Source organism: Trichomonas vaginalis, chromosome V (assembly GCF_026262505.1).
Source record: "Trichomonas vaginalis G3 chromosome V, whole genome shotgun sequence".
NCBI lineage: Eukaryota > Parabasalia > Trichomonadida > Trichomonadidae > Trichomonas > Trichomonas vaginalis.
Genome location: NC_067207.1, coordinates 25673518 through 25693996, shown reverse-complemented (window position 1 = coordinate 25693996; position 20479 = coordinate 25673518). Strand labels below are relative to the sequence as shown.

Here is a 20479-nt window from a genome sequence, read left to right as displayed (position 1 = left end):
GTATATTGGTAGTCCTTTTTATTATACTACTACAGTTTTTTTTCCTTTCAAAAAAATTTTTCCATAAATTCAATTTCAAAATTTTGTCACTTTTTGCATCAGTTCACCCGATGGATCAAGAACTTGTACAATATATAAATGCACTTGGTAAACAAGTTGATGATCTATATAACGATGCAAAAAATCTTGGCCAACTTATTCAACAGGATCCTGAAGCTGCTCAGAAAAATTATAATGCCTATAATGAAATCGTCAACAATCGTCAAAATCTTTGTTTTTTATTAATGTATAGCTTCAAAAACAGCCCTGAATGGGAGAGATCACTGGTAAGATATATTGCAGACTTTATTGAGTTTCGCTTCATAAATGAACCAGAGTCAAAAGAAACTGTACATAATATTGTTAAATTTGCAGGAATTATCTTTATTAAGACACCTAAAATCAATAACAAACCAAACGTTCAAGAGTATATCAAATTAGCTCACATTGCTTCATATAAATTTAGATTTCATCAGCTATTCTTTCAAAATTTAAATAAAATTTTCGAGGACTTTGATAACCAATCATACAGAATACTATATTTAATCCAAATTATTGGTTTAGGTTTTGCTAATTATTTTAGTCCATTATACAAGATTTTATTCCATGGTATTACCAATTTATCTGGTGATATTCAGTTATCCTACATCAATTACTTTATTGGAAGTATTAATACAATTGTATGCAGCAAAGGAATTACTGAAGAAATCATCAATAAATTTATTGAGATTTTTGTTAATAGTTCTGATCCAAACCTTACTTTTGCAATGATCAGATTATTCACGACAATAAATCAATATTACAGAGAAAACAGATCTTCTGATGAAATTTTAGCCATTGCTGCATTACAAGAGAATTTAATGGAATATGTATTAAACGCTCTTACTTTGGATGGTGCTCTTAACGAAATTGATTCAATTTTGAAGGAAATTCTTTTCATTGTCAACGAAAACAACTATTTATTATTATTTGATGAAAATTTAATTAAAGAATTTATAAATTTATGCAAACTTTCAGAGAACGATCTTAGTTCTTTGTCAGAAGAAAATAAAATTTTCGAATTTTATGACGGATCATACCAAAACAACAGAAATTATGTTCTTGAAATATTACAAAACCTTTCTTTCTATGATTTCGAATTAATTTTCTGGTTTTTGGCAAATGAACAATTAATTAATGAATTTCCAGAAGAATGTCTGTTTTTGATCTCCGGATTATCCAAAATAGCCAAAGAAAATGAAGATAAATATGAGAATATCAAAGAAATTATTTCTAATATTCTTAAAGAGAGAAATGATGGTCTGATTCTTATAAATCAGATAATAATTGCTGGAAATTATCACTTTTTATACGAAAGAAATGATATTCAGGCTTATTTCGAATACCTTTTGTCACCACCTGATCAAGTTTCAATTAATTATTGGCTTGCATCAATTTTATCTGCTTTCTCTGCATCAAAATATGAACAATTCTATATTACTTATGAAATGTTTGTTCAAATTTATCAATATTGCCAAGAAACAATGGATACTACATTGGAAGAAAAGATAACAAATTATCTATATCAGCTATCTAAATATCAAGAGTTTCCTCAAGAAAATCTTATTGAATTCGTTAGTAATTTGATTCTAATTGCTCTTTCAATTCCGAAAAATGAAGAAGAAAAGGAAAATTCTCATGTAGATGAATCAAATCCAGTATTGTTTGAAGAAAACGAATCTGGATATTCTTCATTATTTGAAGAACAAAGGAGTTATAATTCCAAGCTTAGATTACTTTTCATTTTAGTTCCTTTTGTAACACAACAGAATTTCATCGATGAAATGTTTAGTTTGTATGATGAATTTTTCGGATCAGAATGTTCAGATATTTTATCAACAGATCAAACTCCACAGTTTGTTTATGCCGCTATTCGATCACCGCTGTTTGATTTTGAAGAACAATTCGAGAAAATTCAAAATGTCACAGAAAATATTGCTAAATTAGAAGAACCTTCTAATCAGACATTGTTTATGAATTCTATTTTGATGCTCAAAAAGATTCCTGAATCATTGATTCCTTATTTCAAAGAGAAAGTTTCTTATTATTTCGATGATGAAAAAGGTTCTGCATTCGAATATCATAGTGATCAGCTCTTAGGAGCAATGCTTATTTCCAATTCCATTCTTCAAGGAATATTCACTCTTGAAGAAGCTTTGCAAAAACTTCAATCAATTTTCATGTTCGAAAATGAAGAACAAGGAGAAGAAGAAGAGAAAAACGAAGAACTTACGAATTTGAGAATATATTATTCTCATCTTCTTGTCAGATCAGCTTATTTACTCTCAATTCCAAATGAAGAAATTCAAACAAGGTTGGATCAAATTAATGCTTTGTTAAATGAATGTTTGGAATATCTTTCTTTGGGAATCAGATTTAGAAACATTGATTTCAATCTTATTGCAAGCGCATTCAAGCGATTTTCACAAGAAGAAGCTTTTGTTAATGCTTGTAACCAATATCCACCAGTCAATGACCCTGTTGCTGATGATAACGATTTATCCGATTTTTATCGATTTGATAATAGTGATTCTATATTCCATTACATTTTCCTTGAATAAACAGCATTTTATTTTTTTTTTACAATATTACTAGTCGTTCCATATATCAGTATATACATTATATCAAAGAATATCTTGCTGTTATTTAAGTTGTTTTTATAAATATGTCTTCAAGCAAATCGCACATCATTACGAATATCACTATCATTGAATTAATCAACTCAAGAGCAATAACCAAATAAACCATACTGTAGTATAAGTTGATGAACCATGATTTTATAAATTTGCCATGTATTTTCATAAAATGCAGGCAAAACGACTAAAAAATCACATATATTACAAAAAGGATATCATTTAACACACAGTGATGCCATATTCTATACACGTTATATAGAGTACATAAAAAAGGTTTTCTCAATTCGCGATTCTAAACAAATAATTCCATTCAATGGTATTTACTTGTGTTGTAAACAGAAATTCATCAAAAGTGACACCTCAGAAAAGCTAAAATATTGAATTTTTGGAACTTTTGATAGAGCACGTTTTTAAATATTAATTAAAGTAAATGTATATTTTGTAAAGATTCTTTTTAATAAAAAAATAAAATTTTGAAGAAGAACACAAAATCTTCTGAAAAATAATATCACATAAACTCATATTATTTTCTAATATATAACTATTTTATATAAAAATCAAATTCAATGATCTTAAAAGCGAAGGATAAACCTCAAAATTTACGAATATAATGAGTGGGAATATAATGCTTATCTATCATAAAACCATATGAAATATCAATTTTTGCTTTACGCCTAATTTTTGACGACAATTAGCAAAAAATGTTAAATGTTAACACTCAGTCCATTTGAATATGAAAAATAAAATTGACTTTGATTAAATGTTTTTATTTATCATGCAATTCTTCTTGCGACCAAAGATTTGAATAAAAGTTCAAAAAATAAGATAGCTTAAAAAATAATATACGGTAGTGTTTACTAATAGATGAATAGTATATAAATTCTATTAAAATGGATTTGATCCAAAAAAATATAAAACCAAAAATAATTGTTATAATTTAAATGAAGAAGTAATTTAAAACGATTTTATTTATGATCAAATTTTATATATTTTTTTGGATCAAATCCATTTTAATAGAATTTATATACTATTCATCTATTAGTAAACACTACCGTATATTATTTTTTAAGCTATCTTATTTTTTGAACTTTTATTCAAATCTTTGGTCGCAAGAAGAATTGCATGATAAATAAAAACATTTAATCAAAGTCAATTTTATTTTTCATATTCAAATGGACTGAGTGTTAACATTTAACATTTTTTGCTAATTGTCGTCAAAAATTAGGCGTAAAGCAAAAATTGATATTTCATATGGTTTTATGATAGATAAGCATTATATTCCCACTCATTATATTCGTAAATTTTGAGGTTTATCCTTCGCTTTTAAGATCATTGAATTTGATTTTTATATAAAATAGTTATATATTAGAAAATAATATGAGTTTATGTGATATTATTTTTCAGAAGATTTCATTCTATATGCCTATGAAAAGTACTCTCAAAACTAACTTTTTCCTAATTATAATTAAATCTAGAATATTGTATTATGTTTAGTATTATTTCATTTTTCTCATTCAATTTAGAATTTACAAATGTCAAAAAATTGAGAGCTGTCACTTTTGATGAATTTCTGTTTATTACACTTGCCATTTAAGCACCACTATAACATTGACATACTAAAAGAAGATAAATCAATGCATTATGAAAAAAAATATCGCGATATAATTATATTTTTTTTATTTAAGCACTATTTCAAACGATCAAAAACAAACTTTTTTTTTAAAAAAAATGTTATCGAAATTTTATTTATATCGTCAATTTTTTGAAAAGTGGCTGGCGGTTTTTCAATATCGATATGTCTGGATTAATCGATGAGATTAAAGGCGGCGATGATGATTGCGAATTATGCAAGTGCTCATTGAAGGTTAGACTGATTGGTGGTATCGCATGCGCTGTTATTTCCGCCATCTTCTGCTTCCTCTCCTTCATTCCATTCTGGCAAGACAACATGGTAGGATTTGCCATTCTTTATGCCCTTGGCTCAATTGGTGCTATCGCCTCTACATTCTTCTTCTCCGGCTGGAAGAAACAATGGAAGAATATTAAGTCTAGCGTTCCATGCCTTATTGCTGCTATTGTCGTTATTGTTTGCATCCTTCTTCTCCTTATTGTTGGCATCATTACAAAGAGCAAGGCCCTTTGCGTTATCTGCGTTATCTGCCAGTGGGTTGCTCAGGTCTTCTACATCATCTGCTCATTCCCAGGTGGCTGGACAGCAATCAAGACAACATGCGGCGCCTTATGCCATTAAATAAATTATTAACTTTTTTCCCTTTCTTCTAATTAACTATTGAAAATACAATGTTTTGCATTTGGCAGACATCTTTTGATAATACATGAGAGTTATCCATTCCTTAAATGTGATTTTAAATTATTCGACTTTTGCACCATGTGAATAGCTTTGTTGCCTGATATATAATAAGTTTATCAAAAAGGCATGCAAAATATTGTATTAAATCCATTTTATTGTATTCCATATAAACTATGCAATTTGAATTATTAATTTTTGATCAAGTACTTTACTGAGATGGCGCAAAATATTTCATTTATTCTATCTATAAGATTAATTTTAGTTGCATTCAAAAGGAAAACAACATATCGATATTTTCCATTCGTTAAAATAGAATTACAAACAAAGAAGTATTGACAAATTAATGCCGAGTACTAATAAAAGGTATTTAATTGCAATCAACCAAAAAATAAATAAAGATAATTTACTTCCAATCCTCATCGTTTTCATCATCATCATATTCTTCCTCCTGATAGCTCTTACGTGAGACTCTTGGTGGATTAGAACGAGCGTTCTCTGGGCGAGCTCCTACTCTACCCTTATGGCTCTTACGTCCACGCTTCTTCTTCTGAGCTCTCTCTATTGGCATCTGGCCGTTTGGCTTGAAATCTGGTTCCTGATCTTCATCATCATTATCGGCGTCATCCTCATCATAGTAGTTTTCTTCTTCAGAATTCTGTCCTAACTTTGAAGCACGAGCAGCTTCTTGATTATTAAAAATCCTTGTATTGATTCTGGAAAGAGCTAAAATACGATCTGTATTCTCTACTGTTTCATCATCTTCAGGATATTCAGGATAATGAATCTTGTATTGAGTTCCTTCGATCTTTACAATTTGAGCTTTGTAAATATCGAAACCATTTGGATCTATCATATAGATTTCTTCGCCTTCCTTAAATTGATGGTCTTCAACACGCTCAAACTGAGGTTCAGTCATTCGACTGATGAACTGAATTTTTTTGGCGCCAAAGTTTCTCAATTTTTGGCGGGGTTTTGGTTCGAAATTTTTCGGTTTTTTGGTGGTATCGCATGCGCTGTTATTTCCGCTTAAAGATTATATGAAGAATAAATTTCTAGGTTTTGTAAAAAATACGCAGCGTAAACTTCAGAAATTCTGAAATTGATTATATAGTGAATTTTATATTGAAAATATACTAGAATACTAATTTGGGTTAATTCTTTTCGATTTGTGTGAGATTTTTTTCTGTGTTGTGATTGAGAAATTCACGTTTTGCCATCGTGTGGCAGTTTGGATAATACAAATTGATATTATTCACTAGCCGAATATTATTTTCATATTTTTATGATGATTAAATTGAGAAATTAAATGGCGCCAAAAATAAATTGATTTTTTTGGAATTTTGTTTGCGAAACAATAACCCAAAACCAATTTAGAAGCATTTTCTATTTTCAAAATGTGGTCTTATTCATTCAAGCCAATAAAAAATTTTCAGAGTTATCGAAAACCAATATTAATCTCCTGGCATTATCTTGCGAATCAAAAATAAATCCAAGATTTATGCACATTTTTGGGATTAGTCCATTCTTTCAGATTTTCGATGTTTCATTGTTGCATAATTTCATAAAAACTATAATGATTGAAAAGCAAATATAATATCGAGATGAATCAGTTCATAACGACCCTGCGGTTTTATGGCCAAAATTCCACTGCTTCTTAAATATCAATATTTTTGATTCTTACATAAAAATTCTGCTGTGATTACTATATTTATTTACATTATTTATGATTTCATTTGAAATCGTTATAGTTTTCATATCCAATTTCATTTTCAATCAAAATATCAGAGTAAATCATTGATAATATGCTAGGCAGAAAAATGCAACTGGAATCATGACACTTGCTAAGAATATTAATCAAATCATAACAAAAATACTATACCATGACGAAGGGAGCATCAAAACATGCTATATTTTCAGCCATCAGTCATAAATGCATTGAAGATCGATAAAAATATCATTTTTTATTTTTTTATAAACAAATAATTGAGATGATTCCGATAATTGTGACGATATAAAAAAATTTTTTTATAAAATTTTTCTTGTTCTTTTTTTTTCTAAATGAAAGCCGCATTCTTTCAACAAATTGTTGAATTGTACAAAGCATCTAATACCGAAAAGCAACAAGAAATTGTAACAGAACTTGTGAAATGCGGAAATCCAGAATCATTTTTAAAATTTCTTAATAATCGTCTCGCTTCTAAGAATATTCAATTCCAACCAACATTTTCACTTTCTATAGACTATTGTTTAGAGATGGGTACAAAGTTTAAACAAGAAACGTTGAATGGTTTTGTTGATTTCTTCATCAGACTATTAGAACAACATCCAAATCCAACATCATTTACTAAATTTTCGAAATTCCTTGTTTCTGTTTTCGCAAATGTTGATTCATACGATACAGACAAAATGTTTAATATTTTGAAAGATCTTCCAGCGGATCTATCAATTCTTCCGTTATCATATTTTGCATCGCAGAACAAGCAGTATCTCCAGCATGTCTTTGATAAGGCAATTCAAACAAAACCAGCAGATGAAAGTTCAGCCATACTTTTGTATTGCCAAGCAACATCAATATTATTCAAATGCGCTAAAGACAATGTTACATATGACAAAGATACTGTTTACAAGCGAACAGAAGATTTTCTTAAACATAAATCTTTAACTCTTACTCAAAAATTCACTTTATTCAATGCTGCCTTAGTTTTCTTAGATCGTGATACATGCAACAACATGATTAATACTCATTACAAGAAACTTTGCTTAGAAATAGATTCTTCGTCCAAAAATGAAGATTTTGCAGAAGCTCTCAACGCATCAGCCGCTGTTCTCAGTCATATCAAGGCAGAAACAGTCATTGATCCTTGTTTGGTCTACGATACTCTCTTTAATCAGATTTTAATTTATTATCGACCATCGGATATAATTGATTCTTCATTAGTCAATGCATGTTCAGTCATTGAACCAGAATCACTCAAATTCCTTCTCAATCCTTTCATTGCTGCCAATGTAAATCCTAATTGTGCCTATTTCATCATTTCCCACTTCCCACATGATGATTACATCAAATATCTCATTGGTATCGATACAGGCTTATCAATAACAGTACCTCAATACCGTCAGATCCTTTATTATTTGAATAATCATGATGTAAAATCAACTTACATTCCTCATTTATTCAAAATTTTGACGGTAAGTGACATGCCATGTTTAGATCCAATTCTAGACAGATCTCCACACATGTACTGCACTGCCGCTGCAAAGTATTTAGCAACAAGTGATGATAAAGCTAAAATCGAGTACATAGCGAATGCTCTTTCTAAAAGAAAAATGTTACCTTTCATTAGATCGAGGCAACTTCCAAATGCATTTGTAAATGTTGCAATACAGACATTACAAGGTGAAGCAGCAACATTTCCTTTCGCTGTTATCATGGAGTATCTCTACGCTTGTTGCAGTTGCATTGAAGATGAAAACGATGAAAGTGAAATGGTCACATTCCAAAACAAATTTTCAAGAAAAACAAAGAAATTACATCATGAATATGAAGAAGATGAAGAAGAAAAATCTCCTTTGACTCCTAAACAACAAGAAAAAACTTCTCAGCCAGAAGAAGAAACTCCTAAACAACAAGAAAATCCTCAAAATGAAGAAGAAAAACCTAAAAACGAAGAAAATCAAGAAGAAACAAAAAGTGACAATGGGGAAGTAAAAAGTGACAAAAATAATGATAATGAAGAAGAAGAAAATCAAAATAATAATGAGGAAGAAGAACAAAAAGATAAGGAACCAAAAAGTGACAAACCTCAAGATGAAGAAAATAAAAGTGACAATGAAAAATCAAAAAGTGACAAACTTCAAGAAGAACCAAAAAGTGACAATGAGGAAGTAAAAAGTGACAAAACTCAAGATGAAGAAAATAAAGTTTCTGATGAAAATAAAGGTGATAAACCAGTTATGATGAGGAAAGACTTTTCAACAGCACTTTTATTTACAATTGGTGACAGTGCAGCCAAAGATCTTCCATTAGATTTCTTCGATGTTTCAACAGTGAAATGCGAATCATTGAGTCCAGCCAATTTAGTTTACAACATTGTTCAGAGGTTAAATGATTTCTCAACAACATTAACTAACATGGTTTTGGATGGAATAAGAGAAGGAAAGTCCCAAAACTGCATAATGATTGCAGCAATTTCAGGAGATCAACAACTACTTAATCAATGTGTCCAAGTTCTTTCTGAAACTCCTTCAATGTTAATCCACTTCTTCACAGTTTGCTGCTGTGTTTCGCCAAGAATAGCTGTGGAAGAAATGGTCAGATACTACTCAAAGGTTGAAAAGAAACAAACATTGTTCATTTTCAATAAAACAGTTTTGAATACTGATGAAATAAGGTTAGAAACCGTTTTACATTCATTGATTTCTATGTCACCTTTTATTCAAATTACAGAACAAATTTTAGATTTACTTAGAATGACGTTTGAACACTCAAATGGTTCATTTTTGTCATTTGAAGCCATCAATTCCATCTGTAAGAGATCGAAGAAGACATATGACGTAGAAAACTTGATCGATTTGATGTTGAAATTCTCAGAAAATGTTGATTCAAAGACATTCATTGATTCACTTTGTTCTGTTCTCAAAATTTCTAAAAATATTTCTCAAGAAATCGCCGAAAAAGTGTCAAAAGTTTGGATGAAACTATTAATAACTGAAAAGATTTCTCCTTCAAAAGATTGCGAATTCGAGAAAACATTTTTGCAGGCGAGATTTAGAGAAGTAACATTGATTCCGTTTTTGACAAAACTCGAACAAAGTTTTATCAAACACGAAGATTGTTTATTGTTGTATGACAGTTTGGAAAGGATTATCAGAATGAAAGAAATCAAATCAAAGTATTTGCAAAGATATATAACACTTTGCATTTCAAATTCTCTTTCTTCTAATAAAGAAATCCGAAAATTCTGCATCAAAACTCTCAAAAAGTTCGTGAAATTGAATGAGACGATAAGTCTTGAAATAACGAACAATTTCACAACAGATACAATTGATGCAACCCGACCATTTTATGACGAACTCGCCAGCAAATTCGATATAAACACAAGGATATTGTTAGCTGAAGCAGTTATGAAGCATTTCATGGAGTGTTTGAAGACAAACAGAGTTTCCATTTTGATTTTCTTGGATTGTTTGATAAATTTGGACAAAAACAACGAAGTTTTCATGAGTAAAACAAAGTTTTTCGTTGTAAATTTAATGAAAATGTCACAATTCTTGGAATTCAAGTCTCCTTTGGCTTCTCTTCATTGTAACATTTTGTATACATTGGCTTGCAATTCTCCCAATTCTTTCTTCGACCAAGTTTTGGAAACAAACGCTGATTCTTTGTACATGCGTTTGTTTTTGGAGAGATATTACAATGAACCAACATTTTCAAGGGCATTTTCTCATTTCGTTTATTACAAAGTTGAAGAAATTGTAATGAAAAATGATGAGTTCTTGATGCTGAAATTGCTGATGTTTTTGGAACGAAACATCGTGAAAAACATTTATTTGTACACAGATCCAAATGAAATTTCGAGTTTCTTGTTCACTTTGTTCTTGATTTTGAGCGATTTATATAACGCAAGATCTTCAAGGAAAACTCCAAACGAAGTACAGGAAATGTTGACTGTTTTGTTCCAAATTTGCCAGAAATTCTATAAAAATACAACAGTTAGTTTACAAAAGAACCAATTTGACTTCACATGTGAAGAGAAGTATTCAAATTGTTTGTCAGATTTTGTATCTCAATTTTCTCGACTTCCAAATCCGACAGTTTCACTTTTTGTCAACAAAATCTTTGGATTAGCGAATAACAAAGCACATTCCAGCAATGCAGGCATTGTCTTTGCATATTTATTAGCAAGTTATTCGCAGGCGTATTCCAAAGAAAGTCAGAAATTGTTGACAGAATACTTAGGAATGTTTTTCAGTTTCTTGAAAGAAGGAAAAGCAAATGATCCTAAAATCGTTAGTTCTTTGATGTCCGCGATCATCCTCTTCACGCCAACATCGTTTAGGACATTAGATTTGCATCAGATCCAGAGATTATTGAATGTAACTCTTGAAACAGCGAAAATGAATCCACAGAAAGCTTTGAAAGTTATAAATTTGATTGTCTCTTCAAGTGACAGCAAAGCAATTGAAACATCACTTGGATCTATTGTTGGAACAATCAGAGTGTTAGTTGAGAACAAGATGAACGAAAAGGAATGTTTTAGCTTGTTGAGAAGTGTCTTGAAAGTCAGAAAACAAGCGGAATGGTTCATCAAAGATTCTCCAATTTCTTTCAATAAAATGACACAAATTGTTGTTTTGAACAGAGACGAAGATGTTGAAGCAATTCTCATGATGTTGTTGGATTGCAAAGAGTTTAATACTGATGAGATTTATACACAAATGACGGGTTTGTACGCAGCTGTTGAACAGAGTTATTCGCACTACATAAAGATGTGTGAAAATGTTCTTTCTAAAGTTGATCCTGCGAAAATTAACTCACATCAGATGAATTTGTTGAAGAGTATAATTATTCCTTTGTGTTCTGTTGGAGATGGAAGTGCTGACATGATATTGGATAGGTTCACGCAGTTTATCACTGTTGCAATGGAAAAGAACTCAAATAGCGGTGTTTTAGGTGCTGCAATGGAATCTTTCGCAAAATTGTCTTCAATGAGAATTATCAAATCTAAGAAATAAAATTTATATAAACATTTATTATTCTTTTATTAAATTACTCATTATTTTCTAAAGAACTTAATATCATATCTATTTATCCGTATGTAATACTATCAGAAGAAACAACAAGTTCTTCTTCATCTTCATCATCTCCATCAGAAGAAACATCAAGTTCTAGTTCTTCATCTTCATCAGAAGAAGAAACAACAAGTTCTTCTTCATCTTCATCATCTCCATCAGAAGAAACAACAAGTTCTAGTTCTACGTCTTCATCAACAGAAAAAGAAGAAACACCAATAATTGACCCTAAGACTCCAATTCCTCCTCCAGTTAATTCATCAGCAGCAAGCCAGGACAATACCGTCGAAGAATCATCTACAAACAGCAGCAGTGGAAACAGTGATCCAAACAACAGCAACAATGGTGGCAGCAGTAACAGTGCAGGCAACACTGCCGGAATTGTTTGTGGTGTTGTTTTAATTGTTGCCATGATTGTTGTTGTCATCTTTGTTGTTTACAAGATGAAGTGTGCCAAAGATGGTAAACCAGATGTTGAAGTTGGCGATCAAAACACTATTCTTAATCAAAAAGTTGACTTAATGGTTAAACAAAAGTTAGATCAACTTGTTAAACAGAAAGTCGACAAAATTGTTTCTGAGAAAGTTGATGAGATTGTTACATCACGTCTTGAAGATAACGAGAGTGACAATTACGATTATGAAAGCCATGACCTTAATTATAGTGATGAAGAAGGTCACACAAACGAAGATTTTATTTTACCCGATAAGAACAATGATTCAGATAATATTATTCAATTATAATATATTAAAAAAATGTTATTTTTATTATTATCCTATTTTTATACATTTTTAATTTTAACAGTAAATTTTTTATTTTTTATTTTTATTTTTTTAAGGCTGCACTTACGCCCATCTGACTTTAATTCAAATTTTTGACAATCGGCGTGAAGCGTCATTGAAAATTAACCTTAAACACATGAATTGAAAGCCATGTCATAGGGGCGTAAGTGCACCCTTAAGAATATTTCAATAAATATTTTCCCAAATTTATGAATATATAAAAATCTAATCGATGATCTTTTCGAATCTATCAAACAATTTCCAATAAATATATTAGGAAATTGAATAGGTTAATAATTTGATTTATCTCTCGTAAATATAACGTTTCCACCTGTTGTGGCTGTCGATTTTTCTTCAACAAAAGAATGTGAAATGGTAAGTACATGTCCTTCTTCTTTCACATAAAACATTTTTCCCGCAATGGTATTTAAAAAGTGCAGTAATCTACTTTTGTAGTATATTTACAAAAAAATAGAACTTGGCTACTGCTTATACCGCATTTATTTCCAATAACATTGCAATATGAAACTGTATGAATCAGAGGATCTTGAACAACATTAACATCAAACCTCAGGGACCCGCTATCTTTTTGTATATATTCTCTATGAAATTCGAGAAATTGCATAAGCTTGGTTTTCCCCAAAGAATTATAGATAACAACGAGTATTGACTGCATTTATTATTTGTTATGTTATTATCCTCAAAAGAAATATCGCCACGCGCGATTGAAACAGTATAACTCCCTTGTTCTTCGTTTTCTCCACACTTAGAGATTGATACTTCAAATATGTAGTTTTTAGAATTATCAGAAGCTTTAGGAAATTGCTAAAATGCCATTGCAGATTGTGCTATGGATGCATAATAGCAATTTTTCTGTTGAACTAATTGACCTGCAGAGCATAGAAAATAAATTGACCAACCACTTGAGGTGGATTGACATCTATTAAATATGGTTTCTTCAACTAGGGTAAATATTTCATTGGATCTTTCAATATATATGGCACCTTTTTCTGTGCATTCTTCAAAGTTGCAAACGAAAATATGATAATTATTAGAACTCTTGATGTCATATAAAGATGTTCCATTCTTTGTATGGTTAAATCTGACTTCATTTTCAAAATAATCAGACCAGCTGAATTTTCTTGCATTTTTCAAATTTAAATTCGAGATGTATACTGTTTAATTGCATGATATATCTATTCATATGATTTTAATGTAAATTTTCTTTGTTTCCTAACCAAAATTGTTGATAAGCGTTTTCTATTTTTCAAAAACTGACATTAATCTGTTAATAATCCGACTAAAAAAAGTCATCTGAAAAATAACAATGTCTAGTTGATAATGAAATCAGCAATGATAACCAGGTATTAATATATTTATTTCAATTTATCGAGGAGAATCTCCTCTACATTATGCAGTGATTTCTGAAAATGAATTGGATATTCAAAAACTTGCATTAGTTTTGTAAAATATATATATATATATTACATCGAGATTTAAAACAACTATTTAGGCAATATTTCCAGTACAAAAAGTTCCATATCATGATATTACTTCGATTACTTTTCATATTAAGAGTCGTTCCTATGACGTCAATTTTATTCAAAGAGAATAGTGACAGTTCCCAGAAAAAAAAGCTGTTGAAGGCAGGAAAAGTCTGTCGAAAAAACAATAGAAACGCAGTGCATACCTTCTTTTGGGGAATTAAATCTCTTGACTAAAAATTTTTTTAAATAAAGTCTAAATATCAAAATAAATGTTTATTCATGGCATAATTGACTTAAATAGCGACTCTTTACGCACGCTTACATTAATTAAAAGAATGAGTAATATGCTTCAAAAGCAAATAGAAGTTATAGAGTGAATGTATTCATTATAAAACAGAATTTAGTAATACTACATTTGTTTTTTTATAAAAAATTAAATCAAACAAAAAAAATTTAAAAATTAATCCTCTTCTGCGTTACTAAAACTCTGGAAGAAGTCATGTATTTCCTTCTCTTCTTCCATTGAAGGTTCGTTAGTCATGATTCCTGTCCTCAAAACACTTTCCAAAATCGAAATTCCGTCTTCAGAATTTCTCATCATTGGAAGTAAAACTGTTTGTTGTTCTCTTTCCTTTAACTCGTCAATCTTACGCGCTGCCATCATCTCATTCTCCTCACGGCACTTCATGCAGAATTCCGTTTCATTTAAAGAATTTCGCTGGATAAGTGATTTTCTCTTTACAGAAGCTGCAGTGGAGGCCTTTCCTGTAGAGAGTTGGTTCTGTGTCGATCTTAACTGACTTATTATATGAGTTTTGCACATCTTCCGAAATCTTTTCTAATTTAACGGTTTTTTCATCGATTTCGTCTTGTAACTTCTGGAAATTGTCAACAGTTAAGTCAATGAACATGTCTAGAGTGCAGCATGACTTCAAACCTTTAACTATTGGAAGAAATTCGTTTAATCGAATTTTATTTTGTTCCAAAACGTATCTGACAACATTCCTGCAGCTCTCCTTATCATTTGACTCTGTAGCCTTCTGAAGAGCTTCATTCCAGATGTATGGATCTTCAATTTCGTATTTTTGGCAAATCTCAATATAATTTTTAGGTTTTGATAGTGACAAAACCTCTCTGTAGCATTTCTGATGCTCAAATATAATAATTATTGACTGAATTATATTTTCTTCATCTTTTTCCTTCTTGTCACTTTTTACTTCCCCGTTGTCACTTTTTTGTTGTTTTCGGATTTCGTTTAGTTTCAATTTTAATGCGAAAAGAATGTTTTCGTCATTGTATCTGTAGTTTGCTTTAACGATTGTATCATGTATTGATGATAAATCGTTGTTAAGTGTTAAAATAATTAATCTATTCCATAAATTTTCGCTTAGTCTTCTTGGATTCCTTTCTGAAATGATTCTTATGAACATAAGTTCGTAAACAGGGAAATCGCAGAAGATGATATGGATTTGGTCTGCTTTTAACATAAATTCTTTTTCATTTACACGAAAAGTTTGGCAACAAGAGTCTCCAATGTATTCTGTGAACTACTTCTTCTGTTCTTCACTGAAAGCGTGTAAAATTTTCATGCCGTAATTCATGATGATATAATTCAAAATTTTAGGGGGCATCACCTTCATTTGCCGGTAGATCGCGTTGTAATCCGAAATCCCGTCCATAATTGAACAGTAAGTTATATGCTTCTCGTAGGCAAGTGCTATTTTTGTTGCCTGTTCGATATATCCGCCTTGCTTAAGTACATCTACAGCGGAATCTACGTCAAAATTCGGATCTTTTCCTTCATTGGCTTCTGAGACGCACTGTTCGACAATTTTATTAATACTATCGGTCCTCTTTAGCTTCGTATAGCAATTAAACCTCAACGTTGTATGTCTACTGTCTTCTAATTTACGATCATGAAGAGCTTCGAGATATCGGATCAAATACTCGGCATGTTGTGGCTCAAGGAATAAAGTAATTACATATGATGGTGCTAAAAAGCCAATGGCTTCGATGTATTCGGATATTGCTCCGTCATAATCTCTTTTTTGAAGCCTTGAGTCGCCGAGCTGTCTGTGTATCTCTGCTACTGTTTCTTCTGACATCCTGTGCATCTTGGAGAGCTTCAAAGCGACTTCAAATTGCTTTGATTGCGAACAAAGGACATTTACCTTCTTTTCGATGGAAAACTCTGTAAGAATGGTAAGTTTGCCTGGAATACGTACTAAAATTACGGATCCCCATTCAAAAAGTGTAAATTGAGATTCTTTTCCAAATTTCGAGGTTCCAAACACGCAATGAGTATCTAACTGGTATATTCTGAGTGAATCTGATCTACTGTTGAAGTATCCAATGAGATATTCACGGTACCAAGTGATTTTATAAGGGGAACTGTCTAATTCAATGGAAGGGAACTTCAGATCAATACCGTTTGGTGTGTAAAATGATATTTTAGTATCAGTGCATATCGCCAATCTTCCGTTACTAACAATGCAAGATAATTCTGTCGGAACTCCGAATTCTTCGAATTGCATATGCGAAAAGGTATTTTTCTGTAATGTATAGCAGCCAATAGATGACTCTGTTGTATAATAAAGGGCGATTGTTCCGAAATTATCTTTTGAAAAATGCAAATTTGTAATTTTTTGAGAAATTTCGAGTTGTTTGAAGAGAACCATTGATTTATTCTTGGCTTCTATACCAGGAACTTTGTAAATTGATATTGTATGATAATCATGTGTAAATGCAAGAAAAGAAGCATCATTTAGTATTGTTAAGAAGGATGGCTCGATGTATTTATCATCTCTAAACTCTACAATGCTATACGTTTCGTTTAATTCTGGATTTGCAAGTAAAATTGCTGAATTTGTTGAATTTTTTGCCAAAATCAGAATAGCTGATATTTTAGTTGGTGTCAACAGTTTTTTAATTGGCAAATCGAAGAACTGTATTGGATTTAAATCACTTGTTGGGTTGTTAATGTAAGTTAAATATCCGGAATCATCTCCAAAAATCAAATTTCCTTGAAAAGAGCATGCACAATTATATGTGCTAAAATCACAGTTCTGTATATCATTTGATTTTGATTCAAAGAAGTGATATCTCATCCATCCTTGCATTTCACTTCTTTTTTTTTTCTTGCGATATCGTTTCTTGTTATTTGAGTGATTTTTATTTCTTATTTATAATATCCTAATGCAATATGATCTTTTTCGCTTATGAAATGATCACTTATTCCATAAATTTAATTCCAAATTTCTAAAAATATGTCATTTTCCTTAAATTAAAACGAAAAATTAATTTCTTCACTGAATATTATTGATTTTTATGTATATTTTAGTTAAAAAGTGTCATTAGATTAATATGCTTGATAGTGAAGATCATGAATCGTTCGTTACGATTTTAAACAAACTCAAAACCAAACTATCTAAGCTAGAAGAGAAAAGAGATCTTCTTAAATCAGCATTAGAGCAAGATGAAAAAGAAATTAAAGAATTAAAACAGGAAAAGAAGCAATTATCAGACGAATTTAAGAAAAAACATGCGTTGTATAATGAAACTCCATCGTATTCTAATCAAAAAACTCTCCGTGTATTAAGAGCAAATGTCGAAGCGTTAACTAAGCAATATGAAGAAGTACAGCAAAGTTTGCAGAACCAAAAGGAAGAGAATAGTGCCTTAGCAATATCTTTGCTTGATACGTCATTATTAAGTTCTCATAAAAAATCTATTGCGTTTGTTAGGCAATCACTACTATCGGAATTACATGAGCTCGTGTCAAAGCAAATGCCAGCCGACATTATATTAAAAAAGGAAAAACAAATTCAAATGTGCGATGCTCTTGCGTAATTGTTCCGTAATTATGAGTCATTCTATCTACTGAGAATGATCCTGCAAAATAGATGAATTAATTTTTTTAGAATCCAACATTTTTACGATCCTGCTCTAATGACCACTACATTGGATCTAACCTCATGAGTGATCTGTAATTGGTAAATAGATTCATACATATATCAATTATCTTAAATTTTGGTGAATAAATCTTACACCTTATTTGTTTGTTTGGAATAAAACCATGAATGTACCTCGAATTTCTAAATCCTAAGGTATCTTAACCACCATATCAATGGTTCACTCCAAAACGAAAATATAAACCCCATAATTTCAGATAAAAGTTCCTATTATTACTTGGCCGTCATTGAATTATTTAATATTGATACATTCACTATTTTTGACAAAATTTTAAATTTTCATGGGGTTGTAAATCTTATAATAACTAGATGAATAAGGAATGAATCCCAGTATAATGTGCATCATTATATTAAACACTATATGTAAGGCTAATGATTCTATTAACACTTATGAAGATCTATAGTATTTGAGCAGATAAATTTGATAATTTCCAAAACTCTTATATTTCAAAATTAAAGTGTGCGAATGCATTTAAATGAGAGCAAAAAGAGATTGATGCTGTTAAAACTAGGTGTTAATTTGCAATTATTTCGCATCACAAGAACTACCCAGTAAATTCGGCTATCTTTCTTTGCAATTATTCTCCATTATACATATAATATAATGGTTAGGGTTTGAAGAAAAGTTACTAGAGAATTATTGACTTTTGAAATAATGCAGAATTTTACTTGAAGAAATCATTAATTTATGAGTTCCAAATTGCTAAGCATGACGAAGGATCATTAAATTTGCTACAATTAAATACATTTATTGCAGAATTAAGATTTTTGAAATTAAAAGTTTGAAATATTGCCTTTTTGAATAAAAATTTAAATTTTATTATATAATCATGATAATATCTTATAGAAATTAAAAGAAAATATTTTAAACCATTCAAATATTTTGAATGTCTTATCAATTTAAAATATTAAAAGATAGCTTGATTTTATCATCATTAGTTGTTATCAAAGTTTTCTTCTTTTGATGAACAACAGTAAATGATTTGTTAATAGCTTGTCTTCCTTTTTTGCACCAAAATCAAAATTCTCACCCGATCAGTAATCGAAATTTTTGTAGCATACGATTATTTTCCATTGAAAAAATATCACTAAAAAACTTTAAAAAATTAACTTTTATTCTTAATTTCATGTATGAAGGAGGTAGGAAATGACTTTAAGATTGACATCCTATTCATGGCTAAAGTTTTGGGAACTTTGAAGCCTAATTTGATATTGAAATTTTGGAAGATCAATGAATATGGGGATAAAAGTTGCATATCCTTGGACATTAAGAGGACATGTTATGAGAGTGGATAGCGTTCGACGATTCACTGAAAAAGTTACTCCTCGAAAAGACTATCTAAAGCCATCAAGTTTTTTGAATATTTTCTATCGTCTTTTTATTTTTAGTAAATTAGGATGCTCATTAAACAGTATGATTAAATATACAAAAATTTTTAATTTATTTTTCAAGGGAAAATAGTAGTATATGTGGAAGGGTTGTGTGACTTTTTTTGTAAACGTAAGAATTCATACAATATCGAGCGATTTTGTATCATTTTTTTTAACATATGAAGTAAAAAATGTATGATTCTTACGGTTTTTATTCTTACGTTTTTGAATAAATCAAGATTTAAAAAATTTTCAAAATTGTAAGACATTTACACTCAGCCCAAACATAAACGCATTAAAAAATTAACATTAATTTTAAAATAATTTATTTTTTATCTTTTATAAAAGAAGCTATATATATAGATGATGTCAGATATTCCGTGATTAATTAAACATTGTTTAAATCCTGAATGGAATCAATGGAGTCATAATCAAAGACCTCATAAACGAGTAAAAGAAATTAGAAATAATTATTTTCATGAATAAAAGATTCACTACCATAATGAAATAAAAAATAAAAAAATAAACTTTAAAAATTCATGTCTTACATTTTTGAATAATTTATTTTTTTAATTCGTAAGAAATGAGCGTCAAAACTAACGACGTTAAAAAATTAGGATTCACAAACAAGGAAATAAAGGATATATTAGATGAGTTGTGTTATGAAGTTAGTAAATATTATTTAAGAAATTGTCAAAAATTTGCCGAGTTATTAAATGATTTAGATTATGATGGAAAAATGAATAAAGATGATGTTATAAATTTCTTATATCCCACATCTGAAGAAGAAAAACCTAAAGAACCTGATGTTTTCCCTGAATATTATGAAGAACGGATTAAAGATGATGAATACGATGAAATTGAAAGACTGGAAAAAATAAGAGATGAAATAGATGAAAAAATTAAGGAATTAAGAGAAGTTGAAAAATATAATGAAAATGAAGTAGAGGGTTTAATGAATATCCCAGCTTCAGAATCAGCAGTTCAGAAATCTCATGAAGAAAGATATAAAAATTATGTCTCAGAATCAACACAAAATTTATTAGATGGC

At 30.1% G+C, this 20479-nt stretch overlaps 7 protein-coding genes across 7 annotated transcripts, besides 5 other annotated features; 4 read left to right on the top strand and 3 right to left on the bottom strand.

The window, feature by feature from the left end:
* Window positions 1-108: 108 nt before the first annotated feature.
* Window positions 109-2641, top strand: TVAGG3_0402220 (uncharacterized protein; the record flags this gene model as incomplete). Its single annotated transcript, XM_001309796.1, has 1 exon — window positions 111-2639. The coding sequence occupies one exon, from the start codon at window positions 111-113 to the stop codon at window positions 2637-2639; it is 2529 nt and encodes an 842-aa protein (XP_001309797.1).
* Window positions 2642-3041: 400 nt separating this feature from the next.
* Window positions 3042-3079: a mobile genetic element.
* A 1178-nt stretch (window positions 3080-4257) lies between these two features.
* Window positions 4258-4294: a mobile genetic element.
* Window positions 4295-4500: 206 nt separating this feature from the next.
* TVAGG3_0402190 (Got1/Sft2-like family) lies at window positions 4501-5206 on the top strand (the record flags this gene model as incomplete). Its single annotated transcript, XM_001309795.2, has 1 exon — window positions 4510-4965. One exon carries the CDS (start codon window positions 4510-4512, stop codon window positions 4963-4965), a length of 456 nt encoding a protein of 151 aa, XP_001309796.1.
* Window positions 5207-5371: 165 nt separating this feature from the next.
* TVAGG3_0402180 (chromo domain-like family) lies at window positions 5372-5954 on the bottom strand (the record flags this gene model as incomplete). The annotated part of the gene is made up of 1 exon (XM_001309794.1): window positions 5429-5941. The coding sequence occupies one exon, from the start codon at window positions 5939-5941 to the stop codon at window positions 5429-5431; it is 513 nt and encodes a 170-aa protein (XP_001309795.1).
* A 1118-nt stretch (window positions 5955-7072) lies between these two features.
* On the top strand, window positions 7073-12517 carry TVAGG3_0402170 (protein CBG23787 family; the record flags this gene model as incomplete). The annotated part of the gene is made up of 1 exon (XM_001309793.2): window positions 7084-11690. A coding segment is annotated over one exon (4607 nt), but the record flags the coding sequence as incomplete, so codon positions are not given.
* A 133-nt stretch (window positions 12518-12650) lies between these two features.
* Window positions 12651-12777: a mobile genetic element.
* A 1769-nt stretch (window positions 12778-14546) lies between these two features.
* On the bottom strand, window positions 14547-14909 carry TVAGG3_0402150 (regulation of SNARE complex assembly; the record flags this gene model as incomplete). Its single annotated transcript, XM_001309792.1, has 1 exon — window positions 14547-14909. One exon carries the CDS (start codon window positions 14907-14909, stop codon window positions 14547-14549), a length of 363 nt encoding a protein of 120 aa, XP_001309793.1.
* Window positions 14910-15633: 724 nt separating this feature from the next.
* Window positions 15634-16764, bottom strand: TVAGG3_0402140 (regulation of SNARE complex assembly; the record flags this gene model as incomplete). The annotated part of the gene is made up of 1 exon (XM_001295500.2): window positions 15634-16764. The coding sequence occupies one exon, from the start codon at window positions 16762-16764 to the stop codon at window positions 15634-15636; it is 1131 nt and encodes a 376-aa protein (XP_001295501.2).
* Window positions 16765-17449: 685 nt separating this feature from the next.
* TVAGG3_0402130 (uncharacterized protein) lies at window positions 17450-17935 on the top strand (the record flags this gene model as incomplete). Its single annotated transcript, XM_001295501.1, has 1 exon — window positions 17450-17935. One exon carries the CDS (start codon window positions 17450-17452, stop codon window positions 17933-17935), a length of 486 nt encoding a protein of 161 aa, XP_001295502.1.
* Window positions 17936-18303: 368 nt separating this feature from the next.
* Window positions 18304-19081: a mobile genetic element.
* A 967-nt stretch (window positions 19082-20048) lies between these two features.
* Window positions 20049-20438: a mobile genetic element.
* Window positions 20439-20479: the final 41 nt, after the last annotated feature.